General features: G+C 35.3%; 3 protein-coding genes across 4 annotated transcripts; all 3 read left to right on the forward strand.

Moving 5' to 3' along the window:
* The first annotated feature begins 1,998 nt into the window (after positions 1-1,998).
* LOC132046926 (extra-large guanine nucleotide-binding protein 1) lies at positions 1,999-10,967 on the forward strand. Its single transcript, XM_059437767.1, has 8 exons — positions 1,999-4,026; positions 4,132-4,269; positions 4,354-4,458; positions 4,707-4,892; positions 6,460-6,640; positions 6,894-7,135; positions 9,170-9,333; positions 9,992-10,967. Exons 1-8 carry the CDS (start codon positions 2,731-2,733, stop codon positions 10,581-10,583), a joined length of 2,904 nt encoding a protein of 967 aa, XP_059293750.1. The 5' UTR covers positions 1,999-2,730; the 3' UTR covers positions 10,584-10,967.
* Positions 10,968-11,798: 831 nt separating this feature from the next.
* LOC132046927 (B3 domain-containing protein REM16-like) lies at positions 11,799-24,204 on the forward strand. 2 transcript variants are annotated; one of them, XM_059437769.1, is made up of 4 exons: positions 11,799-12,175; positions 12,295-12,847; positions 12,955-13,100; positions 22,740-24,204. In XM_059437769.1, the coding sequence occupies exons 1-4, from the start codon at positions 12,065-12,067 to the stop codon at positions 23,031-23,033; spliced, it is 1,104 nt and encodes a 367-aa protein (XP_059293752.1). In that variant the 5' UTR covers positions 11,799-12,064; the 3' UTR covers positions 23,034-24,204. The 2 variants fall into 2 exon arrangements, with proteins under 2 accessions (XP_059293752.1, XP_059293751.1); XM_059437768.1 differs by having other exon boundaries at positions 11,805-12,175; positions 22,737-24,204.
* On the forward strand, positions 16,875-17,778 carry LOC132046928 (uncharacterized). Its single transcript, XM_059437770.1, has 2 exons — positions 16,875-17,298; positions 17,377-17,778. The coding sequence occupies exons 1-2, from the start codon at positions 16,975-16,977 to the stop codon at positions 17,398-17,400; spliced, it is 348 nt and encodes a 115-aa protein (XP_059293753.1). The 5' UTR covers positions 16,875-16,974; the 3' UTR covers positions 17,401-17,778.
* Positions 24,205-25,423: the final 1,219 nt, after the last annotated feature.

Consider the following 25,423-nt stretch of genomic DNA (forward strand, 5'->3'; position numbering starts at 1 on the left):
TAATTTACGCGTACATAAATCCTAAAAATCTTAAAAATTTGTAATTAATACTATTAATTTGATATATAAATAATAATAATAATAATAATAATAATAATAATAATAATAATAATATAAAGCTGATAAATGTGAAACGGAAACAAAGTTTGATTGTCTATGTTGTAAAAAGGGTCTTCTTTAAATCGGTGAAAGGAGATGAAATTCTTCTTGTATATTTGACTTGCCTAATGCAAGCTTTTACTTTTTTATTTATATATATTTTTTCATTTGACTTCCATATTTAATTAACGATAGTTTAGCTCTTAATGTTAGATCACCTATCGTATATAATAATAATAATAATAATAATAATAATAATAATAATATCAATTATGATTGTCTATAATTTATTATGAGTGGCCTAATGGCTTTTACTTTTTTATTTATATATATTTTTTCATTTGACTTAATGTTAGAACCTACGGAAAATACTTAAGTGGATAGCTCAACCTTGGTGGGAGTTTGAGTGAGACATATTTTGGATAAACTTTTCTTAGAACCACATATTTGAATCTAATGCTATTGCCTTAGGAGATGAACACGAAATTGAATTCCATGTGGACTAATTTTTTGTGTCTGCAAGTTTTATCAACTTTTCCTTTATGAAAGTATGACTTTGTGCCCCCAAACAGTTTGTAGAAACTTAAATTTACCCCACTTTTGTACACCAATTTTTGCAAAGTAAAAGTTGAATATTATTCAATGAGTAAAATTTATGCCAGTATTTTTAAATTGTTAAGTTGTCATCTAGTGTTTCTTCTTTATGAATATGTAAAAAAATATGTGCAGGCATGGTGTGCGATTAATAGCCTGTTTGGCCATGTTTATGGAGTCAAAAATGCATGTGTTTGATCAAGCTTATAAGAAAAAGATCAATATTTTTGAGTAGTTGCGAAATTGTGTTTTAACAAAACACTTTTAACTAAAACTACTTTTTAAAATATGCAAATTTTAAAACTTTAGCCAAACAAACCATAAATGATTGGCGAAAATAGTAAGAAAGCATGAAACAGCTGCTTTATCCAACTCATTCTCTAATTCAAATAAATGAAAAAATTGGCTTTAATCCTTGCTACATGTTTTTTCTAATTAACCTGTGTTAATCATAAAATTATTGATGTCCCCTTATGATGATCAGTTATTTTTTAATTATCTCACTATCTCATCCTTCCACTATAAACAAAAGTGTGTCAAGCTGGCTAATCCCATTAATGACTAAACACTAAAAGTAATCAATACTAATATAAAGGGGAAAGGGAAGAGGTCCCTGTTTTTTTCATCTCACTTTGAATAATTTTTTTTTTGCACGGTACTGCTTAATCGAAATTCTGTTATGATTTTATTTTTTGAGAGATCCAAGCAATAAGAGTAAAAATATGAATGGAAATTCGTCTCATAATGAAGCTAAATAACCACAAAACAAAGTACTAGTTTGTAACTGAAGTATTGTACTCTAACTACAACTAAGAAACTAAATATTTTAGTCAACAAAACATTAGATACCTCCAATAAATTCATCCCCATTAAGAGGCTACACAATTATGGTGCACATCAAATAACAGTAATAGAAATAAGTATTGCTAAACTTTTAAAAAAGTAAATTCATTTTTCCAAAGCAGATGGAAAGTTTTGGCTGGAAGCAGAAATTTGAAGGTTGAGAAAGAAGTGTGAAGTGTAAACAAGCCAAACATTTGAATAAAAAAAAATTGTGGAAGGATGAGTCCATTTTATCGTTAAAAGCAAAACATGTTGATATGACAATGACGAGGTACAAGACAAGTGGCCTAATTCCATCAAAAAATCCAAAAACAATGTACTCTACTCTTCCCTTCTCTCTCCCACGCACTCTACTCTATATCGACAAACGCAGCCAAAGACGCAACCTTTCTTCCAAATTTCAACAAAGAGAAAATAAAAAAGGAGTAAAGTAAAAGAAAAAAAAGATACCACTAAAGTACAGTGTCCACCACTGTTGGATTCCCCCTCCTTTGTTGTCTTTTTCCCCCACTTACCCCCTTACCTTTTTCTACTTTCCCAACACATTTTTTTTTTTTCCTCCATCCCAAGCTTTGGATTTTCCCTCATACCATTCCCATTGTCTTCTTCTCCTTCTCATTCTTTTTCCTTCAAAATTCATTCTTTTATCCCACTTTTTCCTTGCCAGTTTCAGTTTCTTGCACAGTTATTCTTCCCTGGATTTGGTTGCTTTTGAAATCTTGAAAGGGCATGGTAGAGGATACATCAAGATTGCATTTTTAGCTTTTTATCTTCTTGCCCATCTCAGTTTCTGTCTTTTTTCTAGTGTTGTATTTGGGTCTGTAAATAAAGATTAGTCATAGTTGTTGAGGGAGGGATTTCACTTTTCTTTGCCAGTTTCAGTTTCTTGCATAGTGTTTCTTGGTTAGGTTAATTTTGAAATCTCAAAGGGGCATTTGCCTAATTCATCAAGATTGCACTTTTAGTTCTTTATCTGCTAACCCATCTCAGTTCTCTCTGTTCTACTACTGTATTTGTTCTGTAAATAATAGTCAGTGATAGTTGTTAAGGGGTTTCACTTTTCTAGGGTTTGGTTACTTTTGGAATCTTTAAAGACGTGTGTAGTTAATACATCACAGTTGGATTTCACTTGTATTTGTTGTGTAAGTAATAATCTTTATAGTTGTTGAGGCTCTTCTGATTTTCCTCTCAAAGATGGTGGTTGATGATGGAGTAGAATACTGTTTTGCTATGGAGTATGATGGTCCACCTATAACCCATGATCTTCCACGGGCAGTACCTATCAATGTTGATAGGATTCCGGTGGCTACTGTAGTTTCGCAAGTGCCATTATCCCATAAGTTAGCTTTACCAGTTGTTCAACCTATATCAGCTACAGATATAACTAAGAGATTTTCTAAAGATTTGAAGCATAGTTTGGAATCAACTGTCTCTCCCACATCTGTTATATCTTTTCAGAGGGTGGATGAAGACGATTCCGCTAGTAAAGAACTAGCTTTAGGCTCAGAAACTACATTGTCCCCAAGTTCTGTTACTGCACTTGATGATAGAGTCCATAGTAATAGGTGTAATGGTGGTCAGTCCAGTAGTTCTAGCCCATTGGAGAGGTGTAATGGTGATGAGAGTGTAGGTGAATTTTCTGGTTTAATCAATGAATCCACTGACTTGGCATCTACCTCCATTAGTCGTGATCATTCACATGAATTGCTGGGAAGGGTGGGGAGTAGTTCTGGTACTTTTAGATTTTCGAGTAGTTTTGAGAAATCAAGAGACTTGTCAAGGAGTAGTCACAATTTGAGGGCTTCAACTGGTCGTAAAGACAGAAGCTTGGAGCTCAATGATTTAAGCCAACCAGATTGGGAGTCGAATGAGTCAATTTTGAGTCTTGATTATCCGTCTTCTCGTGTTTCTTCACATAAATATGGGGATAGCTTTAATGAAACTAGTTGTGATGTTAAACGAGCACCTGTTGTGACTTTCTGTGATATTGAGTCAGAGGATGAAGATATTAATGAAGATGTTAGTGGTGCCGAGCCTGAGGTCGTCCGACCAAAGAAAGAACCTGCAGTTAAGGTGAAAAAAGGGGTATGTTATCGTTGTTGTAAAGGAAATAGGTTTACTGAAAAGGAGGTATGTATTGTTTGTGATGCCAAATATTGCAGTAATTGTGTGCTTAGAGCAATGGGGTCTATGCCAGAGGGAAGAAAGTGTGTCAGCTGCATCGGTTATCCGATTGATGAACCAAAGCGAGGCAACTTAGGCAAATGCTCTAGGATGCTCAAGCGACTGCTAAATGATTTGGAGATTAGGCAGATCATGAAGGCGGAGAAAATGTGTGAAGTGAATCAGTTGCCATCTGAATATTTATGTGTGAATGGAAGGCCTCTTTCTCCTGAAGAGCTTGTTATATTGCAGAGCTGCATAAATCCACCAAAGAAGCTGAAACCTGGGAATTACTGGTATGACAAAGTTTCTGGTCTCTGGGGAAAGGTGAGTAGAATTTCATTCTGGACATCATTTTATTCTTTTTCCTCATGATATGTTTTGTACATTGAGCATTAATCTGGAAGTTTAACCGATAGTTGATTATAACAGGAAGGACAAAAACCTTCACAAATTATCACTCCTCATTTAAATGTTGGAGGTTCCATCAAGCCAAATGCTAGCAATGGAAACACTCAGGTCTATATAAATGGTCGTGAGATCACCAAATCCGAGCTACGCATGTTACAGGTTAAGTTTTTATACCTGCAAAACAAGGCTCCAGTAATAATTCACTTTTTCTGTTTTAGACTGACATTATGATTATTTATACAGTTAGCAGGAGTACAATGTGCTGGCAACCCACATTTTTGGGTGAATGAGGATGGTTCATATCAGGAAGAGGGACAAAAAAATACCAAAGGATATATATGGGGCAAGGTTAGATTTGTATGCGCGATTTGAGTTTGTATCCATTTTTCAGAATTTTCCTTTGCCTCTATTTAGTGTAGTCCCCATAGCAATGGGCCTTGGTTTAGTGAGGTTTTGCCCTTTTGGGGATCATGGCTAGGAAATGTAAATCGTCCTTATTTATGTTCCATGATTCAGTTCCTTCTCGACTTATCCATTTCACATACTCAAACATACAGCCATGTCTGGTGCTCAGTGAAAGTATTTTATCTTTTCAGGCTGGAATGAAGCTGGTTTGTGCTGTACTCTCTCTTCCAGTTCCTTCAAAATCATCTAATACTTGTGGAGAGCAAGTTAATAGTGTGCTTAGTCAAGTGATACCTGATTATCTTGAGCAGAGGGCACTTAACAAACTACTTTTGATTGGATATAGTGGATCTGGTACAAGCACCATATATAAACAGGTGATTTTCTACCTTTTTTTTAATAAAGTAATAAAATTTTATTAATGTTTGGGCAAAAAACATGCCCCTATACAAGAGGTATACCAGAATGATTTTCTACTGTTAGAAATGACTCCTTGAGCCCTTGCTCTTTGCTGTTTTAGCTAAATATAATTTATCTGATATCTCTCCACGTGAATAATGCTCTGATGACCAGCTTGTTTGCTTTTTATTATCTTGTTCACAACATCCTATATTCACCTGATTTATGTTAGATTAGGGACTGTCTTCTCTTTTCAAAAGCATTACTTATCCTCCATCATGTTCCGAGTAAGCTATTTAGAGATTCATCCTTCTTTAGTTCGGTTGTAAAGCTGAAAATTTCCTTACCTTCTCCTCCCTTGGTATTCTTGTTCCAAGTATAGCGGACTTGGAAAGAGAGAAATTTAAGACTTTTTGAAGACAAGCAATTCCATCCATAAATTTAAGATGAATTGTCGTAGTGTTTTATATTTTTGGTGTAAACAGAACTTATTGGGGGATATAGGGGATTTGATAGATTTTATAGGCAAATTGTAATGATATAGCAGACTAGTTTTAGACTAGCTTCTGACAGCTTCACCATGGCTCTTTTATGAGCTTGTAATTACCCCTTCAGCACTTCGAGGTGCTGCTTTTGGACATGAATACAAGATGTTACCTTTATCACAAAAAAAGTATAGAGGACATGCGGTAATCTCCCTGTCCTATAGTTGCTTTCCTAGATAAGAAAAAATGAACAAAAAAGAAAGGAAAAGGAATGCAGGCACCTATGCCTACTTCTTAGAGAAGAACTGTTTTTAACTTATTGTTTTTTATAAATTGTTGCATGTCTTGTATTCTATGTGAGAGCAATTAGATGCTATTGGACTTTCTTTTAATGTATAAGTTAGATAATTGTGTGGCCTATTGTAATGTTGTCTTACGTAGATTTTCTCTTCCCAAAGACTTATGTTGATGCTTCTTCTATGTTGTTAACCTGACTGATAAGAAGAATCATTGCAGCTTCTAACTTGACTTGCCTTTATTACGATCTCAAAAATGTTTTTCTGGAGCGAATGGAAGGATGATGTAGTAGGATGTTAAAAGGATGTTGAAACATATATACTACAGAAAGGTAGAGCCGCAGAGGTGAAGAGCTGGTTAAAATTTTGTGTTTGTGGGCCAGTGAGTGTTGTAATGGTACCTCGATTTGCTAAAGTGATGCCTATTTGTTTTGTGGGTTTTTGCTCCATCTAGTAATATTTTCTCTTCAGTTTTTTGCTTTCTAAATACCGATAAAAATAGAAATGCAAACATTGAAACAATCTGACAATTATACTTGATCAAGGCTCCTGTCTACTTCACACATGTCACTGATTTTATCTTAATGGCGGTAGCATTACTTGGTTTTGTTCCTTCGAAGGTAGGTTTTGTATCAGGAAATGTTTCTATTTGGGAACATCGACTTCTTGATTCCCATTTAGCCTTGTTAATATGCCCCTTGATTTTTTTTCCCTATCAGATTGTCTTTGTTTAATTTGGCTTCTATCATTCACTGGTAAATTAGGCAAAAATTCTTTACAAGGATGTTCCTTTCTCGGAGGATGAGAGAGAACATATCAAATTGTTGATCCAAAGTAATGTATATGGATACCTTGGTGTGCTGCTTGAGGGCCGCGAGCGCTTTGAGGAAGAGAGTTTGAATGAAGTGTGCGAGGGTTCTTCGTCTTGTGACTCTGGGATGACAGGTATTACAAACACCTTGGGATCCTCATTTTAATTGGTTCCATAAACATAATCATGTGGTGTTACAAACTTTGGGCTCCTCATTTTGATTGGTTCCATAAACATAATCATGTGGTGTTGCAAACTTTGTGCTCCTCATTTGAATTGGTTCCATAAACACAATCATGTGCATGCCATCATGTTTATTTCCCCTCAGCCTACTTGGTGAACCTGAATTTATACTTCTTAAGTAACAATTGTTGCATATGGCATCAGGCAATAGCACTGGGATTGAAAAGAAAACATTATATTCCATACCTCCGAGACTGAAAGCATTCTCAGATTGGCTTCTCAAAATAATGGCCACGGGTAATCTAGAAGCCGTTTTCCCAGCTGCAACACGGGAATATGCTCCATTAATTGAGGAGTTGTGGAATGATACAGCCATCCAGGCAACTTATAAGCGAAGAAGTGAACTGGAAATGCTTCATGACATGTCTTGTTATTTCTTAGAGCGGGTAAGAAAATGTCATGTGGACAACTTGCTCAATTTGATGATGTCACATTTATGCATAATTGCTTGCAATCGATAATTGATGTTTGAAGAACTTGTGAGTTGTGTCTTAGATTCTTCGTTTTGTGGGTCAAAGTCTACAGCTATTTCAACTCCTTAGTTTCACATTGCGCTCCACCTATGCTGTCCAAATTATATAGACAAGCGGGGTCTGGCCCAAGAATGAGCTCTATCCATCGTATATGTTGTATGCTAATTTGCACTTTGGTGATACTATCTTGCTAGCTTTATGACATTTTGTTTTTAAAATGGAAAAAGGACGATTTAAACCGGTTCTGTCTTAGGGCGGGCTATTGTTAGTGCAAGATGTCCTTATGACTTTGCGTTGACTGCTGAGAGAGAGAGAGAGAGAGACAGCGAGTAGGAGAAGCGAAGCTGAGAATGTTACTTTGTATATGTTACATCAGGATTTTGTAATTGCGTATTGTATCAAGTCGTCTATCCTTGCCCATGTTATTACATTTGAATACTAGTTGTAAGCCAATCTGATGCATGGGATCCTTTCTTATGACAAAGCTCATCACCTGATGGTAAATGTTACTGTCAGTGGTAGCTAGTGTGCTTTTTGTTTCTTGATAATACTATCAGTTCTTTTCATTCTTTCACCATTATCAAAGGGGCTAGAAGTTATATACTTGAGATAAAATTGAAGTTGCAAATTGTACGAGGATAGACTTGTATGAGTCTTAGATGAAATTCTTCCAAAGAATCACTATATCATTAAGACAACACAAAGAAGATAAAAAATACAGGGTGTCCACAGTGTTGATTCATTACCTTGATGAAATGGTTAGAGTACATCAGTATACTAGCAGGGCAGTTAATAATGGCGGTACTATGTCCACCTTTTACAACTAGAGAGTAGAGAGATCAAAGCCAGGGCATCTAGACGATATCGTGAAAACTTCCTATCCAAGTTCTTTTTTAAATAAAAAATGGTTAAAACATAAAATATGGGGCAAAAAGTTTCTTGAGTAAACTATTCAAAATGAAGTATGTCAGAATATGTGAAACTGTGGTGTCTATGGACTATGCAACATAGTCAGAGTAAAGGGCAGCCTGGTGCATGATACGTCCCGCGTTCATGAGGGTCCGAGGAAGGGCTGCACCCTACCTTTGACAAGTATCAGTGGCTAATTCCACTCTCGAACCCGTGACCTATAGGTCACGTGGAAACAACTTTATTGTTGCTCCAAGACCCCCTTTCAAAATGTTTTTGTTTTCTTTTGTGGGAAATGATTATTCTTCCGTTTGGTATTATAAGAATGTGCATAAAATAAAATATCCTCAAACTGTAATGCAACACTGCCCAAGAATTAAAATAAAACTGAATCTAGCAATGGAGCATTTGGAGGTTTACATCTTGATGAAGGTTATTGTTTTTTGAGATGTGCCTCGAGAAGGAAAAAATATGTTGAATATAAATTTGATGAAACATTTTAAAAAAAGTAGACTGATGCAAAGATGAAGATGACAATTCATTTGTTTTAGATATTTAAAATTTGAGATAATTGGGTTAGTTGGAATGTACATACCTAAATGCCATATAATGATAGGTGAAGGTCGAGCGAGCAGAATTTATTTCTGCAGAGGGAGATATATGTTAAATTTGATAAGGCGCCGAGTACCCTAAAAGAGTGAAGCTTCTCTGTTTTGGTTAATAAAAAAGATACACCTGAGTGCTCTAGACCTAAAGACACCTGATAACAACTGAAATTGGTGTGTTTCTTAACTTCTCTGGCAGTATAGCCTCTTACTAGATTTTATAACAATCTTTTATGGTACTTCAGTGAACTCAATTGGGTTGACTTTGAATAAATTGGTTTGTTTGTTCCAAGTTTTGAATAGACCTTGTGATCACATAGTAGCATTTGGCTGGGTTATGTAACTGTGAGCTCCTTGTTGATTCCTACCGATGACGTAAGGATCTTTCATTATGTTGCTAAATATATCCGCATCTACTGTTTTCCTATTTCAGGCAGTTGATATCTTAAAAACAGACTATGAACCTTCAGATGTGGATATCTTATATGCTGAGGGTGTTACTTCTTCCAATGGACTTTCATGCGTGGACTTCTCATTCCCAGATTCAGAAGATCATGATAATCTTGACAGCAGTGATCACCCTAATTCTGTGCTCAGGTTTGTGAACGCTAATTACACATACTCTTCTAGTTGACAGAGAAGTGGAAGAATTTTGAAAATTAGAACTTAACATTTGGTTTACTCACCTTTGCACTGATATGCCTTTAATGGGAAAGCACTTTTGCCTCGTTGACTTGACTACTCTCACTAATGTGGATTGACTTAGAATCTAGGTAGTTCGGATCCTCCAAAAAATGCATAACTTTTAGAGCATCCGACATGCACCCGGCGGCATTTTGAAGGATCCAAGCAGCATAGCCTAGAATGTAGTGCAACGGGAGTAAAAACTTTCATTTGTGATGTTAGTACACTGGAAAAGAGACTCGTCTGATGGCTGGACAGCTGGTGCAACAAGCCCGGGTCCGTTATAAGTACTTGATATGAGAACTGAAAACGAACCATTGTGCTGGTATTCTCACAGAGCTTATCAAATAGGCAAATGAGTTGCTTATCAAATCGGCAAATGAGTTTTTATGATTTTTCTATTTCTAAATATCGGTGCACCTGTGTTTGAGAACCCTTCTATGCAGATAAAATGTTCTTATAATTGATTTTAGGATCTCCTAAATGAATATAGGGTGTGAAATGAAGTTATTACAGCCCTTAATTTATGGACTTGAGATGCGTTGTTAACAGAACTTTTTCTGGTACTCAGATTTCAGCTAATTAGAGTACAGGCAAGGGGGTTCATTGAAAATTGCAAGTGGATTGAGATGTTTGAAGACGTTCGAGTGGTTATTTTCTGTGTTGCCTTAAGTGATTTTGATGAATATGTTGTTGATGAAACTGGGGAGAAAGTGAACAAGATGTTATTAACCAAGAAACTTTTTGAGAGCATCGTGACTCATCCAACCTTTGATCAGATGGACTTTCTCGTCTTATTAAACAAGTTTGATTCGTTTGAGGAGAAGTTAGAACGTGTTCCTTTGACGAAATGTGAATGGTTTGACGATTTTCATCCGATCGTAAGTCGTCATCGGTCCAACAGCAACTCCAGCAGCATCAACCATAGCCCCTCCGTGGGCCAGTTGGCGTTTCATCATGTTGCAGTAAAATTCAAGAGGCTATTTTCTGCTCTCACTAACAGGAAGCTGTATGTTTCACTAGTAAAAGGTTTAGAGCCAAAAACGGTGGATGAATCGCTCAAGTACGCAAGGGAGATAATCAAATGGGATGAAGAGCGGTTAAACTTCAGCTTGAGTGAGTACTCATTTTATAGCACTGATGCAAGTTCTTTCTCACCTTGAACCCATGAGAGCATCAAAGAATTCTTTTTGAAAGAAAAGTTATGTCCATAAGAGTTGTTACTGTAGATATTGGGATGGTAAAAGAAGACAACAAAGCAGAGTCAATGGCCGGATGATTGGTATATATATTCAGTTGGTGCAAATCCCACGCAAGTGAACTGAAAAGTGTATCCTTAAGGACTGAAAGACGTCTGCCAATGAATGAGCAAAATCACTTATCTTACAGAATAGGCTTGTAAATGGCTAACTTTGGTGGGGATCTTTTGTACAATCAGAGAACAAGAAAGATATAGCTTTTGCTTTGACAATTTTTTGTATATTGTATGTATCCCTCGGTGATGTAATCAAATTGTAGAATATAGTATTAGCCAAATTAGAGTGAAAGAGCTCGCTAATTAAATGCTGTGTGTGTATATGTGTGTGTTTTTATTGTACACGTGAGGAATCCGCTCAAACTATATGCAACAATAAATAGTTGAATCACAATCCAACTTTATAGAGAGAATGAACATGAAAATGACTAAGTAACCAAAACGAAATTGACTGCCCAGTAAACTGCAAATACCACATCAGAACTCTTTCCATTTCTAGGTACCAAATATGATTTTTTTTTTTTTTTTCGGTCGTAAAGTTGGCAATATTGGCTGGAAAATTCTAATAATGTGTAATTTTTGTGAGGATTCTGAAAATATGTAAAAAGGTGATTTACATGTGGTCTAAGCAACTAATTGAGATGACAGACTGTTTGGAAAACGATGTTAGCTTAAATTGCATTTTGAAATGTAATTTTACTTTGATTTGATCCAATTATAGTATTTCTTATCAGAACAGACTGAATCATACATTATCACATCAACAATTATAGGCAAGACTTGCTAGGCTCACTGCACTATTTCCCTCCCTTACCAGCTAATTGCTTAAAACGTCTCTGTCTTCTTTATATTATAATAAAATCAGAACTATTGGCATTAAAAGTAAAGCCTGACGTGTAGCATTAAAGGTACAAAGACTCGAAGATTGCTGGAATTAGAAACTGATATTTCGTATGAAAGGAACATATTTTGTTCCTATCTCATGAGGAGTGGTCGAATTAAAAGTACTTTCACCAAATGGAAATTCAAAGTTTTCATCTCTGAATAATCTTTTGCCTACTGAGGAAATAATAAATGTCTGTGATCATAACACTAGGGGTCAAGTTTTCCACATTTCCACAACTGAGTTCTGCAGAAAGTTGTAAAGATATTTGAACTTAAACTATAAACAGAAAGCTTATTTGCATGAAGATAAAAATGTGTTCAACACGTCAAAAGATTTTACCAACAAAGACACCCCCCAAAAGTTGTGGTCCAAACAATAATCAGTCTTAGCTGAGTAAATCAAGAAAGTTTCTTCACGAGAGAACTAATATTTATTAAACTTCCTTCTACTAGTTTTCAGTAAGTTTTTCCTCTTTATAGTTTCTGCAGCTCTAGTTAAAGAAAATGGCTACAAATTGTGAGAGGTGCAAAGTGGTTGAGAAACAAAAGTATTGGGAAGATTTGGACAAACATCAGTTCTTCAAAGTGATGATGCATGATTTCGGGCGTAGGTTGGTGAGTAATCTTCTTCCATGCTTTCTTTCTCTGTACACTTTTTTATGAACATAAAAATACAGAGCTCTCTCTTCAGATTTATGAACTTTTTAGCTGACTACTTTGTATTTTAACTGCAGCGCATTCCATTCAGGTTTGTGACTAATTTAAAGGACAGTCACAAACTGTTGGGCCATAAGATTCTAACAGGTCCAAGTGGAAATTCATGGGTAGTTGAGGTTAAGAGGACAGAGGATGATGAGTATGTTTTTTGCAATGATGGCTGGGAGACATTTGTTAAAGACCATTGCTTGGAAGATACAGATCTGTTGGTGTTCAAGATGAATGATTTTACATCTTTTGATGTAATGATCTTTGACTCAACTGCGTGTGAGAAAGAGGACACTTTCTTTGTTAAAAAACATAGGAACCCCTGCAAACATCCGGACGAAGTAACGGATGAACATTCCAATGAGGAATATGGTTATGGAGATGATGATACAGATGAGGAGGATAACATACGAGAGCCGATAAGGCGCAAAGGAAGCGAATCTTCATGTGGTAAACAGAATCAGTTCCATTTACCTCAGCCTAGCAAAGGGAAGAAGATGAAGCAAATCCCAGTAGCCAAGCAGGACAATAGGACAAGGAAGTGTACACCTTCGTCATCGCGCAAGATGAAAGTTGAACCTGGTTAAGTCTTGTTTCAATTGCATTTTTAATCTTCGAAATTTATCTATTCTTTCCCCTTTTTTCCCCTTACATTGTTGGATTCTGATTTGGAAAAATTGTTTGTTCAGAGGAAAAAGTGCCTGTTTTATCAAACAGATACCAGGTTCCAGAGAAAGAAAAGATTAGAGTTCATCAACTGGCGTCAAGGCACACATATTCTGTTCCTTCTGTTCTGATGACAATGCAGCCTACCCATGTCAACATGGGTCAACTGGTACTTTTTTTTTCATAAGATTCTACCATCTTGTCTATTAAAGTGAAACTAGTTACAGAGTGTGTTATCGGTGTATATAAGTTAAATCCTTTGTTTATAACTGATATAGTTCATTTGGTAGTAGTTTAAATATTGCTATAACATGGTGGAAGTCTTTAGTCCAGGAAGTTGTCTCAATAACTAAATAAAGCTCTTCTTCAATAGGCAATATCTTTATAACTGATAGTTGTTTCCAATAAGTAAGGCTGGAAAAAGCACATGAATTGCCAGATTGTAAAATTGTCTCCACTATTGGAGGAACAAAATGATTTTAAGCTCTATATTTCTAACTGAAATGATTTACCAAGTTATAAATTTGCTACAAGTTGCAGGAAAAATACTTAAAGCATTATCTGTTAAGCTAGATAAAATTGTGCCATGCCCATGAAAGGGTCTCACAACTTTTTGTGATTGTGGCTGTAGAGTTCATGTTCCTCTGTATGTAGATTATAGGAAATATTAGGATTAAGTTTAATTACCCTAATGATTTACGCGCTGTCTAATTAGTTTAAATTAATGTGTTATGTGTAAACCTTCATTGGTATCAAGAGCCATAGGGTTGATTTTTTGGTCTGAAAAATAATTATAGAACTGTTCTGATTTACTGTGTGTATTTAGAACTGAGTATTTATTTTTTTTGCACTGTGCAATTGGAAATAATAAAACTTTGTAGTATACTGATTTAAAATTACATTTCAAGTTAGGTTAATGTTTTCTTATATCTGGATATGTTTCGATTCAGAACCCTTATCAATTTTTTTCTACTGATATGAAATAAATTTTTGAAATCTGTTAAATATTTATTTTTTAACCGATAATTGTTTCTGAAATCAGTTTTCAGAAGAAAAAAAAGTTTTTTTTAGTTGTTTTCTCAATCAGTACCCGCTCCGTCACCGCCTGAGATCGCTGCCTACCACTGTCAAATGGACGGTGGCTTTGCCGGAGATAAGAAGGTAAAAGATGCAACGGCTTCTTCCTTCCCTCTTCTCCAATGGCAGAAGCAAGATAATAATAATAATTAAAAAAAATAATAAAGGGAATTGGAACGTGAGCTCCATAGCAGCAAGGTAAAATTTTTTGGGGAGGAAAAGGAACTAGTTTAACCTAGCATTACCTTGGAGAAGATATATTCTTTTAATGGGCTTGACTAGTTTGTTTTTGTTGCTGCAGAATAAGAACTCTTGGGCTTAGAGCCCATATCAATGCTCTGGTTGTTTTTTCTTGGAAAAATTACGTGAGAAATCACGATACCATAAATAAGAACATAAATAGCAGAACTTTTAATACTTACAAAAACAACACTATTTATTACATATATAACACATTAAAAGAAGTATATGAAGAATGGGAATATCCCCAAAATCAGGGATTCAATCATATCTTTTAGTGGGCGTTTGGCCATAAAAATTATTCACTTTTTTAGGAATTTTTTTCATTTTTTACTTTTAGCGTTTGGCCATAAAAATTATTCACTTTTTTCCGGAGTTGTATTCCGAAATACCTAATTTTCTTGTTTTTCAAAAAAAATTCACTTTTTTACACTACATTTCACCAAAAACTACAATTTCAAAAACTATGGCCAAACACAACTCCCAACTTAATTCAACTTCAAAATTCCAAAAAAAGTGAAAAAGTTTTTGGTAGTTATGGCCAAACGGGCCCTTAGTCTTTATTTTCATTTATCCATCATTTACGAGATAAACGCATCATTTATTCTCTGATTTAAGATAAACATCTACTACGTATCAATCTTCTCCAACATATATATCCTCCATCTCCTATTACTCATCCCTCCATTCCTTCATTTTCCAGTTGAAAAATTACCATGTTTATTTATGGTATAAATATATTTTTGCAAAAATACTATATATATATATAAATATATTTTTGCTAAAATACCATGTATATTTATGGTATAAATACATATTTTCGAAAATACCATGTATATGCTATAAATATATTTTCGCCAAAATACCAAGTATATTTATGGTATAAATAGATAATTTCGAAAATACCACGTATAATTATGATAGAAATTTTACATATATTAAGAAAATAGGAAAAAACTTTTAAAAAGAAAAAGAACAAAACTATTTTTTTGAATGATTGTATCAATTGTATATGGAAGATAAATATTCTGTCCAAAAAAATAGGAAGAGTTAGTTTGGGATTGATTCACGTTCAACTGAATTATAGGGATTTTCCTTTGGAAGTTTAATATTTAGTTGCTATGAAATGAAAACTAAATAACCTTGCTTACTATTATGCAATTATTCTCTAACTATTGCCTAGTTATGTTCTTTTCCCTTTTTTCTCTTGGCTACAGAACTAGTTAATGGGCTAAAGGCCCAGTTTAATCATGGCTGATTTTTTTGGGCTAATGGCCTGATTTAAAAGCTTCTGTTTTTTCAATTAATATCTAGATTAAGAAATTTGGTCATATGGACCTAATATTCATAATATAAATTTAGTATTTATATTTTTTTAATGACATTAAATTATTATCCCAATTGCTTTAAAAAAAAAATGTTAATTAGTTTAACATTAGATGTATTTGTCAAATTTGTTTAACACGAGATTTATTTGCTAATTTATTTAGCAAGTTTAAAATGTTAGTTATTTTAACATTAGATTTATTTGATTATTTTGTTTAGCATGCTTAAAATGTTAATTTATTTAACATTAGATTTTTTTTGTTGATGTGCTCAACATGCTTGAAATATTAATTAGCTTGACAATAAAGTTATTTGTTATTCTTTTCATGCTTGGAAATGCTAATTAGTTTAACGTTAAGTTCACTTTAATTTGTTTGATGTGTGCTAAATGCTAATTAGTTTAACAGCATTATGGTAAAGTCTATGTTAATATTTTTAGCATGTATAATATGTTAATTAGTTTAACACATTTTATGTTAATTTAGCATGAAATATATGTTACTTGGTTTAACATTAATCTTGCTTGTTAATTTGTTTAACATGTGTACTATGTTAATTCGTTTGACATTAAGATTTTCATGTGAATTTATTCGCATGCGTATAAAAGTTAATTTGTTTAACTGATAATTCATATGGGATTATAAAATCATGATAGACAATTATGTTGCCTAAATATGATTAAGATCTTTGCTAATTTTCATAATATTTTAATTTCTGGATGATGACTGGGAGCATAGTGAACTCTCGACTCCATGATTAATATATGTGTTTATTACCTTAGTCAATTGATGCTTAGTTTCATAATATGTATGTGTGTTGAACATAGTGCCTTGCGTTTGATTATTTTAATAGTTCTCATTATTTTTTTTGTGTTAAAGAATGACTACGCGAAAAACATTGTTCTTGAGCTTAACAAAGGGTTGAAACTCAATGGTGACAACTATGAAACTTGGAGTTTGAAAGTTCAATATGTGCTAGAAGAGCAAGAGGCTCTGGACGCCATTCACAATGTCATGAATGAGCCTGAGGATGGCAACACGGTTTAGCATAGGCGTGACCGTGAAACGTATTATGCTTGGAAGAAAAAGGACTCCACTGCTCGCATTACGTTGCTAAGCACCTTGGATGATGACATCCTAAGGGAGTTCAAGGATCACCAAAGGGCTATGGAACCTTGGATTGCTTTGAAGAATAGGTTTGGTAATTTTTGTTCTCTTGCAAGGCTAAGATCTTGACGATCAAGTTTGACTCATACAAGAAACGCCCAGAGCATTCAATGAAAACGCATCTGAGGCAAATGACAAACATGATCGGGAAGTTAAAAAGATGCTGGTCATGTGTTGACCAATGAACAACAAATTCAAGCTGTCATACGCTCTTTGCCTAGTTCGTGGGATCATATGAAGATGCACTTGACTCATAATGAAAGAATCACAACTCTGGAAGATGTCCGGAGGCATCTTGAGTTAGAGGAGGAACGACTTGAGGCTGCGAAGCCAATAGCTGAGTTGCACATGGCAACAACCTCCAAAAACAAAGGTGATCCAAAGCGAAATAACTGGGGAAAGAAGAGAGGGCCACCTCAGACTCAGCCTCCTAAACGAGCAAAGACTGAAAAAGGAAAGAATAGACGTCCCAAACGTGTCAATGTTGCTAAAGCGAAGTGCTATAATTGTGACAAGAAGGGTCACTATGCTAAGGATTGCTCTGAGCCTCCTAGAAAGGTATTTCATAAAATTCGAATTAGTGAACTTTGTGTTTAGTTGTTTACTAACTTGAATCTAATCCTTTGTGGATTGTAGACTCGGGAGCAATGGACCACATAGCTTGGGAGAGCAATGCCTTTGTTGAATTTCGGCGAGTTTCATGTGGAGCAAAGTGGATATATGTGGGAAACAACAATAAAGTTGCTGTTGAAGGGATCGGTACATGCAAGTTAGTCCTGCGTAGCGGTCGAGACCTAATTCTACATGATGTCCTCTATGCACCAACAATTCGTCGGAATGTTATTTCAGTCTCTGTTTTGCTTAGGCTAGGATTTAGCTTGTTTTTTCATGACACTTATCTCAAGTTGACTTATGATTCAATATTATTTGGTTTTGGTCATGTGATCGGAGGTTTATTTATTATGGATTTAGATTATGGTTCATTTAATAATAATGCTAGTTTTTCTATGTTTGCTTTGACAAATAAATATGATAGTGATGTAAACATATGTTATGCTAGACTTGGTCATATTGGCCAACAAAGAATGCAAAGGCTAGCAAAACAAGGTTTGTTTGCCGACATTGAACATGTGGAATTGTCCACTTGTGAAAATTGTCTAGCGGGAAAATCTGCACGAAAACCTTTCGGTAAAGCGACTAGAAGTGAATATCCTTTGCAATTAGTCCATTCTGATATCACATTGGGCCTATGAATATTAGAGCTAGGCATGGAGCAAGTTATTTCATTACATTTATTGATGATTTTACCCGTTTCAGTTATGTCTATTTAATTTCCCACAAATCTGAAGCAATAAGTTGTTTCAAACGCTATATGAGCTTAGTGGAAAATCAATTAGACAAGAAGATAAAAGCTCTTCGAACTGATCGTGGCCGGGAATACTTATCGACTCAATTTAATGGGTTATGTGATGAAAAGGGAATAGTTAATCAGTTGACTATCCCAAATACTCCATAACAAAATGGTGTTGCGGAGAGAAGAAACAAAACGCTCCTAGAAATGGTTAGGTCAATGATGGCACAACCAACCTCCCAATTAATTTTTGGGGTGATGTTTTGCCAACTGCCACCTATGTACTTAACCGAGTGCGTACAAAATCAGTTGCAACCACTCCATATGAGTTATGGACTGGAAGACACCCTGACCTAAGTGTATTAACACCTTGGGGTTGTGCTGCATATACACATGATTCCTCTCACAAATATGGCAAATTGGGCCGAGAGGAAAGAAAAGTATCTTTATAAGGTACTCTGAAACCTCAAAGGGTTATGTGTTTATAGGTCATCAAAACAGTGAGAGTGTAACTGAATTTGAATCACGAGATGTCACATTCTTAGAGAATGAGTTTCCTATGAAGGGAGAGGTAGGTCAAGACCTATCATTGTTTGAGCTAAGGGATCAAGACGTACAAGGATCTCTTCATTCGAGTGGGAGTATTTTAGCAGATGATGAATTAGTTTCTCATCAGCAACCTCTTTCATCATCAGGTGCGAATGAAAGTAATCCTTCTACACTTAATGAAAGTGACCAAACGGATCTTGTTCCAAGTGAAAGTGAGATGGTCACCGATCTTGTTCCGAGTGGGAGCAGATTAAGTGTTCTTGATCCGAGTGGGAGCAACGTTGATCCAAATGGGAACAATGATGAATCACAAACTAGACGTGGTTCTCGTAAAAAGACTCCCCGCCGACGATTTGATATTGAAGGCGGTGAATTATTTATGATGCTCTTGCAAGATGAAAATGAGCCTAAAAATGCAAAAGAGGCTCTCTCATGCCCTTCTAAGGACAAATGGACAAAAGTAATGGAAGATGAATTGGAGTATATGAAAGTCAACAAAGTTTGGATACTAGTTGACCTCCCTCAGGGACGCAAAACTATTGGGAGCAAATGGGTTCTCAAAATAAAGCTCAAAGCTGATGGCACAGTTAAAAGATATAAGGCTCGACTGGTGGCAAAAGGGTATACACACCAGAAAGGAATAGACTACGATGAGACTTTCTCGCCCGCTATTAAGTTTACCTCTGTTCGTCTTGTTCTAGCTATAGTTGTAAGCTTGGATCTTGAGTTACAACAAATGGATGTAAAGACTACCTTTCTCAATAGAGAATTAGATGAAGAAATTTATATGGAACAGTCTGAATGTTTCATTGAAAAGGGCCACGAACAAAAGGTTTGTAGACTTTTGAAGTCTATTTATGGCCTCAAACAATCTTCAAGGCAGTGGTATATACGTTTTCAGAATGTTGTCGTATCCAATGGTTTTACCATGATGGATGAAGACCATTGCGTTTATACCAAAAGCTCAAGAAACAAGTTTGTGATTTTAACATTGTATGTAGATGACATACTTATAGCTGGAAATGATAAGGAGTTCATTACTGAGATAAAGTCATGGTTATCATCCCAATTTGAGATGAAAGATATGGGTGAAGCTGCATATATTCTTGGAGTTAAGATTTCAAGAGATCGTCCAAAGAAACTATTGTATCTCTCCCAAGAGAATTACATTAGAAAAGTTCTTGAACGATTCAATATGCAAAATAGTAGCCCTGTTGATACTCCTATCAGTAAAGGCCATGCCTTGGGTAGTCAAATGTGTCCTAAGACTCCTGAAGAGAAAGAAAGAATGAGCCGAGTTCCTTATAGGAGCGCAGTCGGAAGTCTAATGTAGGTTGTGGTGTGTACTAGGCCTGATATATGTCAAGCAGTTGGCTTGGTAAGTAGATATCAAACCGACCCAGGTTTAGCACATTGGCAAGCAGTAAAGAGAATCATGAGATATCTGAAGGGAACTGCTGATTATGCACTTTGTTACCAAGGCGACAAAGATCTGCGATTAGTTGGATACAGTGATGCTGATCATGGAGGAGATCTAGACAAGAGAAAGTCTACCTCAGGATATGTTTTCTTACTTGGTGATGGCGCCATATCATGGAGTAGTAAGAAACTATCATGTATATCACTATCTACTATGGAAGCCGAATATGTGGCTCTCGCATCAGCAACACAAGAAGCTATTTGGTTGAAAAGGTTCTTGGAACACTTATTGGATATCACAAGTTGTTGAACCGGTGTTAGTCTCGTGACAGTGAGGTTGCAATTTCCTCTACTAAGGACCCTAAGTTTCATTGCAAAACCAAACACATAGATATCAAGTATAACTATGCGAGAGACATAGTTAAACGCAAGGTAGTGAACGTGAAGCATGTGTCTACAAAAGATATGTTAGCAGATCCATTGACCAAGCCTTTGTCTATAGATGCATTTGTGACACACACTAGGTCTCAAGGATTGCGTAGATTCTAAGATACTTCATTTTGTTCTTTTATTTCCCCATGTTCTCAAGACTGATGTTCTTTAATTATCAATAAAGTTGATTTACATACATACATATTTTGATTGTTGAATGTTATGTTCATTCATTGCATATTTTTTTTTTATAAGTATGTCGGGTAGACAAGAGGTTGACCTTCTCACACAGGTAACCGCCTCCTTATCTTAGTGATGAGTGGAGACGAGACTGGATTTTAAGAAAAATTATCAAATGGATAATTTGAGAGCTATCAACTTAAAATCATGAGTGTCGCATAAATAATGACATAAGGTCGTTAAGGTGAAAAATGTTCACCTAGTCTACTTAGTCAGCCAGATGTGAGTTAAAAATGATATAGTAGATCAAGGAACTCAAATTTAGATACTTATGGTGTCTAAATATCATCTGTACAGCATTTTTTACGAGATAAAGACATACGCTCCGGGGAAAGGAGAAAATATTGTAGCATGTGTTTCATACCATGTGTGCTAATGTTGACCAATTGGGCTAACATAAGTCCATTCTCAACTTATTGTTGTGTGAGACCCAGAGCCTTTATGGTGGCTCAAGATTTGTACCCTTTGTGACTCGGATCAGATACTTGAGACTTAGTTTGATGTTAGCTATCTTAGTGTGCTTCTAAAAGACCATGAACATAGATTCGGTCTGGCGGAGTATATCTAGAAAAGCAGTTAACCTAATATTAAGAGGATCATGAGAAGAGGAAAATCATTGATGGAATCTCATTAATTTGTATTCACTGGTGCACCAATTATAACTTATGAGTTACAATTGTGAATACAAGAAATAATGATATATGAGATTTTGGAGATTATATCAAATGTGATTCATATGATGCGGGTTGTATACTATATGATCTACTACGGGTTTGCACTCGACGAGAGGCTATATACTCCTAACATATGTATAGCACTTAGCTCAAAAGATGGCCGGTCGCACGGTCTACTTCCCTGTATGAATGATTGCGGAGATGAGTTGAGAACATGTTTCTCAGATTAGATGAGCACTCCCATTATGTGTGAGTGGGAGATGTAGGAAATTTGGGTCCACCCATAAGGGGTGCTTAAGGCCCATTAGGGTAATTAAACTTAGCCCTAATATTTCCTATATAATAACACTTACGGTGTAAAAGTATTTTTCTGCTCTTCTCTTCTCGACAATATATTAGGGTTTAGACTGTGATTTAGAAGGTTGCTCCAATATATCGTGACAGCCACCATCGGCCAGTAATTCCAGCCGCGCTTTGACTTCCGTTTCCGCTACACGAAGAACACGTAAGTTCTCCTTTTATGGTTTACGCGCTATCTAATTAGTTTAGATTAATGTGTTATGTGTAAACCTTCATAGATAGATCTGCCCATGCGCGCCACAGCTAATCCATGCGGAGGGCGGTTTTGTTAAAATGTTAACCCTTTCAAAATCCAAACTGAATTTTCTTAGTAGTTTTAATAGTATTTAAGTCCTAAAGTTTCCTTCAAACTAAAAGGAGTCAATCTTAAGTACCTCAAACATCTGAGATCCTGAATTAGAGAACCGTGCTTATCTCTTAGAATGGACACAGGGTATAATGTTTTAAGTATATTTTTTATGATTGGAGATGCCTTTTTTAGGTTTCCGCTTAATTGTCTGTCTAAAATTGGATCAGTCATTGAGATTCTGCTAATGTTTAACTTTGGTTGTCTTGTAAAGTTGATGACGATCCTCAAAAGTTCTTCCAATTCCATGGTTTCTTCAACGACGACTGAACAAGCCCATTGATGGACGTGGTTCAACTTTATAGTTTCCTCCTTTCGATTGATATTTTATTGTTAGCTCTAAAGTCTTTGTATTGGAAGTTGCACGGATTTGTTCCGCATAGTGACACAGTTGTCAAAATGATACTATGTAATGTGTATGTCGCGACTCTTGATTTAACCAAACTTACAAATACTATGTAATGTGTATGTCTTGACTGTTGATTTATCTCTACATATTGACGTTTTTAGTACCATATACTAGCAGCAACTCACCATCAGTCTAACCAAATCCTTAGTTGATAGTAGTGTGTGTACTTTAAGCTGTTTTTGGCTAATATTGTTTCTTGAATGTATGTGGAACCAGAAGCTCCCCAAAGCATGGCAACAGAAGTATATGAGGCAGAAATCTGAGGCAATCACTCTGAGAATCCCTTCGAGTGGAAGAAGGTGGACGGCCACAATCAGTTGCAGAAAGGAAGGACTGGTGATTCAGTCAGGCTGGGAAGATTTTGTGAGGGATAATGGACTGGAGGAGATTGATATTTGCGTGTTTGAGCTTGCTCAAGGAGGAAAACACAACTTACTGCCAGTTGTTTTAGATGTTTACATATATCGTGTTGAGAATGAGATCATGCTACCATACTCCAACAGCACATCTTGAAATCTGGATTTGCTAATTTGCTTACTTTCAAGTCCTTAGTACTTCAGCAGTTTTGAAAACTATCTTAATTAAATAAATTTGGTAAAACTAAGTTGTCAAGTTAACATTTGGCCATAAATAGTAAGAGTAGTTGTAAATATTTAACTTCAACTGAAATAGTTAGTAGTTGTTTGAAAGTGTATTTCTAGTGGAATACTATATATTCTCACAAGTTATTATTATTGTCAAACTTTTTTTTTCCAAGATTGCAAGTGGATTGGGATGTTTGAAGACGTTCGAGTGGTTATTTTCTGTGTTGCCTTAAGTGATTATGATGAATATGTTGTTGATGAAACTGCGGAGAAAGTGAACAAGATGTTATTAACCAAGAAACTTTTTGAGAGCCTCGTGACTCATCCAACCTTTGATCATATGGACTTTCTCGTCTTATTAAACAAGTTTGATTCGTTTGAGGAGAAGTTAGAACGTGTTCCTTTGACGAAATGTGAATGGTTTGATGATTTTCATCCGATCGTAAGTCGTCATCGGTCCAACATCAACTCCAGCAGCATCAACCATAGCCCCTCCGTGGGCCAGTTGGCGTTTCATCATGTTGCAGTAAAATTCAAGAGGCTATTTTCTACTCTCACTAACAGGAAGCTGTATGTTTCACTAGTAAAAGGTTTAGAGCCAAAAACGGTGGATGAATTGCTCAAGTATGGAAGGGAGATAATCAAGTGGGATGAAGAGCGGTTAGACTTCAGCTTGAGTGAGTACTCATTTTATAGCATTGATGCAAGTTCTTTCTCACCTTGAACCCATGAGAGCTTCAAAGAATTCTTTTTGAAAGAAAAGTTTTGTCCATAAGAGGTGTTACTGTAGATATTGAGATGGTAAATGAAGAAAACAATGCAGAGTCAATGGCCGGATGATTGGTATATATACTAGACTTCAGTTGGTTCAAATCCCACGCAAGTGAACTGAAAAGTGGATCCTTAAGGACTGAAAGATGTTTGCCAATGAATTAGCAAAATCACTTCTTTTTACAGAATAGGCTTGTAAATGGCTAACTTTGGTGGGGATCTTTTGTATAATCAGAGAACAAGAAAGATATAGCTTTTGCTATGACAATTTTTGTATATTGTATGTATCCCTCGGTGATGTAATCAAATTGTAGAATATAGTATTTTAGCCAAATTAGAGTGAAAGATGCTCGCTAATTAAATGCTGTGTGTGTATATGTGTGTGTTTTTATTGTACACGCAAGGAATCCGCTAAAACTATATGGAAATATTTGAATCACAATCCAACTTCATAGAGAGTGAATATGAAATGGTAAGTGAATATGAAATGGTAAGTAACCAAAACGAAATTGACTGCCCAGTAACTGCAAATGCTACATCAGAACTCTTTGCATTTCTAGGTACCAAATATGATTATTTATTTATTTTTGTCGTAAAGTTTGCAATTTTGGCTGGAAAATTCTAATTATGTTTTATTTTTGTGAGGATTCTGAAAATATGTATAAATGTGATTTACATGTGTTCTGAGCTACTAATTGAGATGACAGACTGTTTGGAAAACAACGTTAACTTAAATTGCATTTAAAAATTAAATTTATAAATTGCATTTTGAAATGTCATTTGTAATTTAATCCAACTACAGTAAGTATTTCTTATCAGAACAGACAGAATCATATATTATCACATCAACTATTGGCAAGACTTGCTAGGCTTAATACACTATTTCCCTCCCTTAACCAGCTTATTGCTTAAAACGTCTCTGTCTTCTTTATAATAAAATCAGAACTATTGGCATTAAAAGTAAAGCCTGACGTGTAGCATTAAAGGTACAAAGACTCGAAGATTGCTAGAATTAGAAACTGAAATTTCGTATGAAAGGAATTTATTTTGTTCCCATCTTATAAGGGGTGGTCGAATTACAAGTACTTTCACCAACATCATTTAAAAAATTGGCATATGATACAAATGGGTCAAATTGCCTACTGAGGAAATAATAAGTAGGCGTTTGGGTATGCGATTTGAAACTATGAGATGAAATCAGTGTTTGGACATGTACTTCATCTCATGGTTTTAAACCATGGTTTGAAATCCTAAATCAGCCAAAAAGGCATGATTTAGGGTTTCAAACCATGGTTTCAAAATTTCTAAATATAAAACTTGACCATAAGTTTATATTTTGTAAAAAAAAAGACTCATAAGTTGGTAGATATTTTTAACAATTACTCTCACCAACCATTTACCAACCTTTATTTATGTCTATCATGTGGGAGAATTATATTAAAGAATAGTTAATTCATGTTAAATTTTGTTTTTTATTAAACTAAAATTTGATCAATTGATATTGTATTTTTTAGAAAGGTTTTCTAGCAGCGTATTAATTTTGTTATG

This window comes from Lycium ferocissimum, chromosome 2, assembly GCF_029784015.1.
Source record: "Lycium ferocissimum isolate CSIRO_LF1 chromosome 2, AGI_CSIRO_Lferr_CH_V1, whole genome shotgun sequence".
Taxonomy (NCBI): domain Eukaryota; kingdom Viridiplantae; phylum Streptophyta; class Magnoliopsida; order Solanales; family Solanaceae; genus Lycium; species Lycium ferocissimum.